The sequence below is a fragment of the Salvelinus sp. IW2-2015 genome, linkage group LG25 (genome assembly GCF_002910315.2).
Source record: "Salvelinus sp. IW2-2015 linkage group LG25, ASM291031v2, whole genome shotgun sequence".
Lineage (NCBI taxonomy): Eukaryota > Metazoa > Chordata > Actinopteri > Salmoniformes > Salmonidae > Salvelinus > Salvelinus sp. IW2-2015.
Window position 1 is genome coordinate 23,854,117 of NC_036865.1, and position 8,526 is coordinate 23,862,642.

Here is an 8,526-nt window from a genome sequence, read left to right on the forward strand (position 1 = left end):
TACAAAGAGAAAGAACACACTGGACCAGTGTATGTGACCATTATCATATAGGACAATAGTTTATCCACAAAACACCTCAGTAATTCAACATTCAATGCATTCGGTAATTTTGGATATTTTCAGACTCATTCAAAGGGAACACCATTCAACAGTATTAAAAGGAGAATGTAGCAGGAATCTAATGTTTGGCCAGTAGGGGGCACTCTCCAGACAATTCTGAATCTTTGACCCTGAAGTCTTCATTTTCTGATCCATTACTACATTTACCAGCATAAGAGACAAATCGACAGGGTCGACTCGCATCAATCTGTTCACGAGGGGTTGAAGCAATAAGCAGACCGCCTGCCTTACCTCCTATTGTTAGCTTTTTACCATAGATGGTGGATAAATGAAGGTCTTACTCAGGCCGCTTACAAATGAAAAGAAAGTTTGTTCTGGTCTGCTTAACGTCTATCCCATAAACACCAATGTAATATCAGCTGGGTCTGGTCTGCTTAGTTTATTGCCTGTATGATTCAAGAACATAACCAGGAAAAAAATTAGCGAGTAAGATGTCTCGCTTCCGCCTCTGCTTGTACAACCACACAAATCTCACAAGCTTATTTATGCAAGATCAACGCAGTAGTATAAGTAACAATTTACCTCATTATCCCTCTATCCCCTAAACTACTGTAAAACATTGGAGGCAGCTTATGGTAGAGAAATTAATATTATTTGGCAACAGCGCTGGTYGACATTCCTYCAATCAGCATACCAATTGCACACTCCCTCAAAACTTCAGACARCCGAGTCATTGTGTTGCGTGACAAAACTGCACATTAGTGGCCTGTTATTGTCCCCAGCACAAGGCGAGCCTGTGTAATGATCATGCTGTTTAATCAGTTTATTGAAATGCCACACCTGTCAGGTGGATAGATTATCTTGGCAAAGGAGAAATGCTCACTAACAGATGTAAACAAACTTGTGCACAACATGAGAAATAAGCTTTTTGTGCGTATGGACCATTTCTGGGATCTTTCAATTCACTCATGAAACACTTTACATGTTGCATTGATATTTTTGTTCAGTATATTTACCGCACACTGCAAATGTAACAGTATACACAAACATGTCAAATTTGTCCGAGGCATATACAAATAAGTTGTGAAAACAGGAGTGACTTTTACAAACGTTTTATTTGATGACAATATACAAGAACATCTTGAGCACGAGGACCATCCCTGATTCTCCGGGCTCACTGTAGGAAAACAGAGGAAGGGAAGTTAGTTCATCCGCAAAACAGAAGTTCACTATTTATCTATCCACCACTATACTCAAGGGGGGGTCAACTAATTTTTGGGCTGAGGGAGGGTAATAGTATTGAAATTGGGCGTGGGAACAGATGCATTTGCTAGGGACGTGGGCTCAACATACACATTTGTTATAGTAAATGCATCCAAATTTCAACTGCAAAATTACAGATAAAGCAGCAATGAAACTTTTTGGGCAACCATCRAAATTCACAGAAATTTGWTATAGGTCCMTCATTGAAAGCAGGTCTAAGAAGCAGTAGATCTGTTCTATGTGCATTATTTCAATGCTTCCCGTTRTTAGGTTTGGTTTTTGCGTCTCACTTTTGGTTTTGTACACCAGCTTCAAACGGCTGAAAATACAATATTTTATGTTTATGGAAAATATATTTCACAGCGGTTTAYATGGTACGATGATTCAACAATACTTMCTTGTTMTCACAAACTGAAAGTAGGCAAACTTAGAATTTTAGCAACCAGGAAATGGCAGAGCAATTTCTACATAGTGCATCTTACATTTTTCAGCTCAGTGAAGATACCAATTTATTTGGCAGTCTAGTATAATAAAACATCAAAATATATATAAAAGATTACATTAAATGAAATACATGCCTAAATGAAATTATGAAGGTTAACGTTTCAGAAAAGTTGTATAAGTGGACATGTGGTTCAGTTGTCTCACAGACAGTAGTTGGTTAGAACTTATTAWCCAATGCATCACTCTAGACTTGCTTTATTACACGACCGGAGGCCACCGCTTGTACTGCATGTTAGCATAACCGTACTCAGCGGTTGACAAATACAAAGATGTAATAGTTTAACAGCAGAATAAGAATAGTAACCTTTAGAAGCAAAGTAGTAGTGTAATTTAGTGTTTCTTTAAGTTGATATGACYTTAGTGGATATAAGATTATTTGTCAGAGTATAAGTACCACCAGCCAGGGTAACTTTAGGAGTTTAGGGAAATAMGGTGGGTTGAAGAGGGAAGGTTGGTATTGGTAGATAAAAGGTTGTGGAAAGACTACAGGTGAGACATGCAGAGACCGGTCTCAACTAGCGCTACCAGGATATAGGAGTCAATGTTCATTTCAACACATGAATAACAGCACGCCATGCCCGCTTTGCTTTATACCTGGAACAGACCTCATTTCTGTAAAAGAAATCCACAGGAGGCAAAAGAAAGGCAAAAGGATGAAGATAATGTTAAGCTATTTTACTTAAAWACTTTACTCATAGAGTAGACCCCTGAAAGGCATAAGATTTGCACTGAAGATGAATTACAAAATTCAGTCAACTCCACCCAGGAAAAGAATACAATCCAAACTGAATGCTSAACACTAGATGAGGGCACTTCAATAAAAACACACAAATGCAGCTTCTATCAATCCATTCTTGGGGGGTGCATATTTGTGTTCTAACCCAGCACTAAGACTTGACTAGTTGAATMATGTGTTAGTGCTGGACTAAAACAAACATATGTTCTCCATTGGGGTCGTCCAGGAACGAATTGAGAAACGGCTCTAGTTTCTAGTCTTTCAGAGATCCACTTGGCGACCTACTCTTGAGTCTTAAGACCACACAATATGGTTTAACTTGGGATCTAAACCACTATTAGTGTTCAGTTCACACTCACCAAAATTAGGGTCATGAGTTAATACCTAGCTGCTCATTCTAACTGGTAGGGGACTGAACTGAAACCCAATGTGGACATTAAAGAAATCCATATGTAAAAAGGCAGTAGCTTTTTTGGTTATATAAAAGGGAGTATTGGGATGAAGTCAGCTAGGAACACTACAGTAGCATTATCTACACACAGCAGTTAGTCTACTGATGAAAACATTTACCTTCTACAGTCCCAAAGAACAGTTGTCGAGAGAAAAAGATGACTCATTAAAACAGTAAGAACACATAAGTAAAGACAAAACTAAGACTTAGGAAGTGGAAAAGATATGCATGTAATGAATAATTAACTAATAAGAATGAAGWGGCACTTGGGGTGTTTCAATAGTCTTAAACTGCCTCTTCCACCCGCACAGATTTGAAGTTCCCTTGGGTGAAAACATACATCTTGTACATACATCTTGTAGCCATTCACCATTACACATTCACCCACGGCGTTTTCAAATCAAAGCAGAGGAAGGACAACAAAAGCAGCTTGTGTAAAATTGTGACTATTGAGACGCACCCATACTTGAACAAGAGGAATGCACCATAGGGGGAACAGCCAAGTTACCTTTTTGCCAGCAGCACCCACACTGGCTTTCTTGGTGCCTCGTACTTTCTTCATTCTGTTCTTGCGTTCCTTGCGCTGTTTTCTGGAGGACTTCTTCTTCTCATAGAGACCGTGCTGTGAGAACAAAAACATATTTACCAAAACAGCACTGCTTGCAATGTGCATCACTAGCAGACAATAGATGATACTGATGGGACAAACTATACACAGACATGGTGTCATACAAATTAAAAGAACAAAGCCCCCCAAAAATAAAAAATAAACTCAACACTTGTTTCCATTTTTCCAGCATCCACTCACCCTGGCCAGTCTGTGCTTGGGCTCGTTCTTCTTAGCGTAGTCGAGAGAGTCGTAGACCATGGCGAAACCCGTCGTCTTGCCGCCACCAAACTGTGTCCTGAAGCCGAAGACGAACACCACATCGGGGGTGGTCTTGTACATTTTGGCCAGTTTCTCCCTGATCTCAGTCTTAGGGACTGTGGCTTTGCCCGGATGGAGGACATCAACAACCTAGAACAGGAGACAATGGAGAAACAGTTATAGACCATGCGCACTTATAAAAATGAAAGGAAACTGCAGACAATTGCTTCACTAAATAATGTGTGCTGAACACTCAGTATAAAGCAATTGAGGTCATGTTTTGGTGTTATATGTGGTAGGAAAGAAACATGTGGGCTTACCATTTGCTTCCTCTGAAGCAGCCGGTTTGTCATAAACTTCCGGGTTCTGACTGTCACTGTGTCGTTCTGAAAGTAGATGAAAAACAGAGGTCAGCATTTACAATGCTGGAATGACAATACCGTTATAGCTAGCTTTTCAGACCCCCTTCTTGCAGGTGAACACATTGTTGGTTTTACAGTAATTTAACGTGTTTATATTCTAGCCACTACTGTCAACAAAATCTGGAAATTACGACTGGAACAGGATCCTGATACGCTGGGGACCCTACACACATAARATATACAAGTAGTAAACAGCAACAAGTATTGAAAAAGACGATGTGTCAGGTAGCTAGTTAATTAGCAGGGCWAAATAAAAGTTACTTGTTGCATGACAATAACACATCAGATCACACCAGGCACCTAGKGGTAGTTAGCCAACTTCATTACCTTGTATTTCGTGACTTACACAGGTAAGATTTAGTAGCTAGCTACGTGAAAAGTATGCCAAGTATTTACAAATCAAATCATGCTGACAGGTTGCTAACGTCACTGATGTTAGTTCGCAACCTAGCTAGCTAACGTTAGCCGGCCAACGTTTGCTAGACCTGTTTAGATGGAAGGTAGTTAGCTAACTAACAAACTAACAAAGACATGAGTACTTCTGGTTGGATTGATTACAAGGTACATGCCAAATATCATGCATTTGTGGTAAGTTAGCGTTAGTCATCTTGTGGCATTTAACGTTAGCTAGATAGTATCCAGAATAACAATGCTGCTTTACAACTGACATGCTGTGTCAGGGTGACTACCGTTAGCCTCAGTAGTCGAGGACACCTTGCTAGCCATATTGCCCGTGCTGGCCAAATAACGGCATTATATCATACTGTAAAAAAACACAATTTAGCCGTCAACTAGTAGTCGTGGAAAAGTAGAAGTCATGTGTTATAAAATTACTGAATGGCCGAATGAAGAGGCGGTCCAAAAGCCAGAGTTCGGTTAGGCCACCAGAGTTCTTAAAGGACTAAAAATAACCTTTACAACTTAAATGTTGTAATATTCCTAACAGGGATGGCTTGTCAATGTATTCGGACTTCACGACTTTAACAACGACGAAAGGATGCTTAAGATATATGAAGAATTTAATTCTACATTTTATGCCACAAGACTCACCATCTTGGCATCAGCCTCTCAGGGATGAGGAAAAGGAGGAAGGGCCCGAAGCTGGCCAACCAAATGCCTGAATGGAAGCTGTGCGACCAAAATTCTTGCCTGACTAAAAATACATGCAGATTATTTGAGCGCCCACAGAGGAAAATATAACGTGTCGTTTTGTCCTTTGTATGTACTATTTTCTTAAGTGTATATGACAATAGATCAAACGTCACAAAATAAAATAAATGCCCARGTAATTTTGGCAAAACACATGAATGTGTTATCCAAAAATACTCCATGATTAATCTGTATTTTATCCTCTGTATTTACTGACGTGAATGTATATGTATTTCTATTGAGTATGAGTAACCTATATGTGTGAGTATGAGTATCCTATATAAAATTGTATGCAATACATTCAGAAAGAACATGTTTATTGATTACACATTTATTAATTGGTGGCCATATTATTCATCTAGCAGTTACACAATCATGCTCTGATGCCCTTTTTCCAAAAGTAGTCCACCACATTATTATTTATTAACGCAACAATGTATGTTAATGTATACTTTTGTTTATTATTGAACGACATGGAAGTATTTTTATTCACGGCATTCATGAACATCGTCGGTAATGGAGAAGTAGAGAAATCATAGAGAGAAAACCCTACCTATACCGCTAGATGTCAGTCAAGTAGCGTCAATGACAGCCTGGGCCGTGACTTGGGTCATGGATTAAAATAGACACATTTCCAGTGTCCARTACTTGTTTGTAGAGTAGGGATKATCAACTCGATTCAGCCGCAGGCCGATTTTTTCTTGAGCGGATGGTCGGTGGGCTAGACATAATTACAAATAATTTGTAGACTGCAAATTGACCGCAAGAAGCCCGAAGATAMATGATATTTGATTAAATCATAATTATTTCAAACCTTGATTACATTTGTATACGATCACGTCTCTGTATTATGCGTGGGAATACTTGGGAACAGATTTCCAAAATTAAAATCACTTGGAGCTGATTTCCTGGTGTTTTTACAGTCTGTTATGTCCAACAATGAACATTTTGCTGGACCATCAGAACTAAATACTTTGGACCACGTTCTTACCAACCGAGCCAAACAGAACCACGGATTTCACATATTGAAATGCATGAGAAACTGGACTTAAAATGGACAGTAACATGGTTATTTCATTTATTTTTATGGATTAAAACCTTAAAGAATCACATTCCAGAGAGTGGAATTTCAGAGACATGTAGAGAARTCTTGCCAATAGGGGGCAAAAGCGCAGCCACAAAAATATTTTTTCATATGTATATACTATATAACTATACCATCTACTGCACCTTGCCTATGCAGTTCTGTACCATCACTCATTCATATATTTGTATGTACATATTCTTCATCCCTTTACACTTGTGTGTATAAGGTAGTTGTTGGGAAATTGTTAGGTTAGATTACTCGTTGGTTATTACTGCATGGTCGGAACTAGAAGCACAAGCATTTCGCTACACTCGCATTAACATCTGCTAACCATGTGTATGTGACAAATAAAAATAAGATTTGATTTGAAGATTTGAAATATTTTTTCAGAATTTACATTTATCAGATGTTAAATTAATTACTTAACTTCATTTTTTTAGACCACGTTATATCATAATTATTTATAAAAATATCTGGCGGCGGTATTTTCCCTATTAAGTGGTTCCTTCCAAGGTGCACCACTGAGCAAAGATATGCTAGGCAGGACGCTAGATACTCCTGCTCTAGTGTATGCAGACAGTATTGTCAGTGTAGGAGAGAAAGTGTCAAGTGATTTGATTTTAGCTTCCGGTGATAGGCAGGACTCACAGGAGGCATGTTTGTAAATTAATTTGATCAAGTTATGTAGCCGATTGATTCCTTCTTGATGATTAAATAAAGCAAACATGTTTTGTTGTTTCTCTGTAATTCTAGCCACCTAGCAATTTTATTAAATTGGCTTTAGCTAGCCAGCTAGATAGGTTCCCAATCTCCCAACCTCATAACTAGCTACCAAGCTATTTCAGGCTATCAATCAAGTTAGAGTAGCTTGTCTATCTTAGCTGGRATGCCTGCTGGCAAGGTTTTTATACTTTAAAAAAATACTAAAATAGCTTTAACTCTTGGGTTCTGATACTATACCAGTGTGGCAGATGTACAAAACTCCRAAGGCATAAAAGTTCTTAAAGAATCAATGTCCATCATTAATTAAAATGACAATTGGACAGGTAAAGATGTATGCTTAGATAACCTATGCAGAAAAATATACTTATTTTTAATTTTATGTTTTACATAGAATTAAGAATAATGATTATGGCTCTAGATTGCAGGAAAATATTGTTTCAGGTTCTTAGAAAAAAGCGAATTTCTCTGAATACCACCCACCTTCCATTCTCACGTACTTCGTGCACCTTCTAAAATAATGGGTGCATGACATTTTTATTTTATTAAGGTCCCCATTAGCAAACACCAATGGCGACAGCTAGTCTTACTGGGGTCCGACACATAACGAAAAATACATGACAAAATACTTTACAATTTACATATACTGAACAAAAATATAAACGCAACATGCAACAATTTCAAATATTTTACTGAGATACAGTTCATAGAAGGAAATCAGTCAATTAAAAAAAAAAATCATTAGGCCCTAAACTATGGCTTTCACATGACTGGGCAGAGGCGCAGCCATGGGTGGACCTGGGAGGTCACTTGGGAGGCAGTATGTTTTCTTGAATTTCTTCTGTACCTGGGGACTGTGAGAAGACSCAATTTGGAATTTCCAACACATTGTCTCTTATAAAAACAAGAAGCCATGCAGTCAGGCCTATCTACATCTGCCAACCTGTTCAACAGCCACACCATTCATTACCAGATTCAGCCGAGGCCTAGAACTTAGGGAATGATTTTACCAAATACAATGCTCTTAGTTTTAGAGATCTTCAGGACCAGTTTATTACTGGTAACCCATTCTAAAGCAGACTGCAACTCTTTGTTTACGATTCCAGTGATTTCACTAGCTGCCCCTGCATGACACATTCCTACGCTTTCATCTGATGTCAAAGAAAATTGAAAAATACTTCACAGCACAGTTTTATTTAATGCCACAACAATGTATGCACAAACTTCACAAATAATACATAACTCTGGAGGATACCAATACCCTAC

At 38.4% G+C, this 8,526-nt stretch overlaps 1 protein-coding gene across 3 annotated transcripts; it reads right to left on the minus strand.

The window, feature by feature from the left end:
* Positions 1-1,156: 1,156 nt before the first annotated feature.
* Positions 1,157-5,443, minus strand: rps24 (ribosomal protein S24). 3 transcript variants are annotated; one of them, XM_023970160.2, is made up of 5 exons: positions 5,355-5,443; positions 4,203-4,268; positions 3,823-4,032; positions 3,523-3,636; positions 1,157-1,237 (listed from the first exon to the last, which is right to left on the minus strand). In XM_023970160.2, the coding sequence occupies exons 1-5, from the start codon at positions 5,355-5,357 to the stop codon at positions 1,235-1,237; spliced, it is 396 nt and encodes a 131-aa protein (XP_023825928.1). In that variant the 5' UTR covers positions 5,358-5,443; the 3' UTR covers positions 1,157-1,234. The 3 variants fall into 3 exon arrangements, with proteins under 3 accessions (XP_023825928.1, XP_070291096.1, XP_023825923.1); XM_070434995.1 differs by lacking the exon at positions 1,157-1,237 and adding an exon at positions 2,419-2,439; XM_023970155.2 differs by lacking the exon at positions 1,157-1,237 and having other exon boundaries at positions 2,784-3,636.
* Positions 5,444-8,526: the final 3,083 nt, after the last annotated feature.

Bases quoted from the DNA above. Each gene is read 5' to 3' on its own strand.
- rps24 (XM_023970155.2), bottom strand. The intron at 4,033-4,202 runs GTAAGCCCACAT...CTCCTGTTCTAG, and splicing joins TGCTTCAGAGGAAGCAAATG to GTTGTTGATGTCCTCCATCC. The intron at 3,637-3,822 runs GTGAGTGGATGC...TTGTTCTCACAG, and splicing joins CCAAGCACAGACTGGCCAGG to CACGGTCTCTATGAGAAGAA.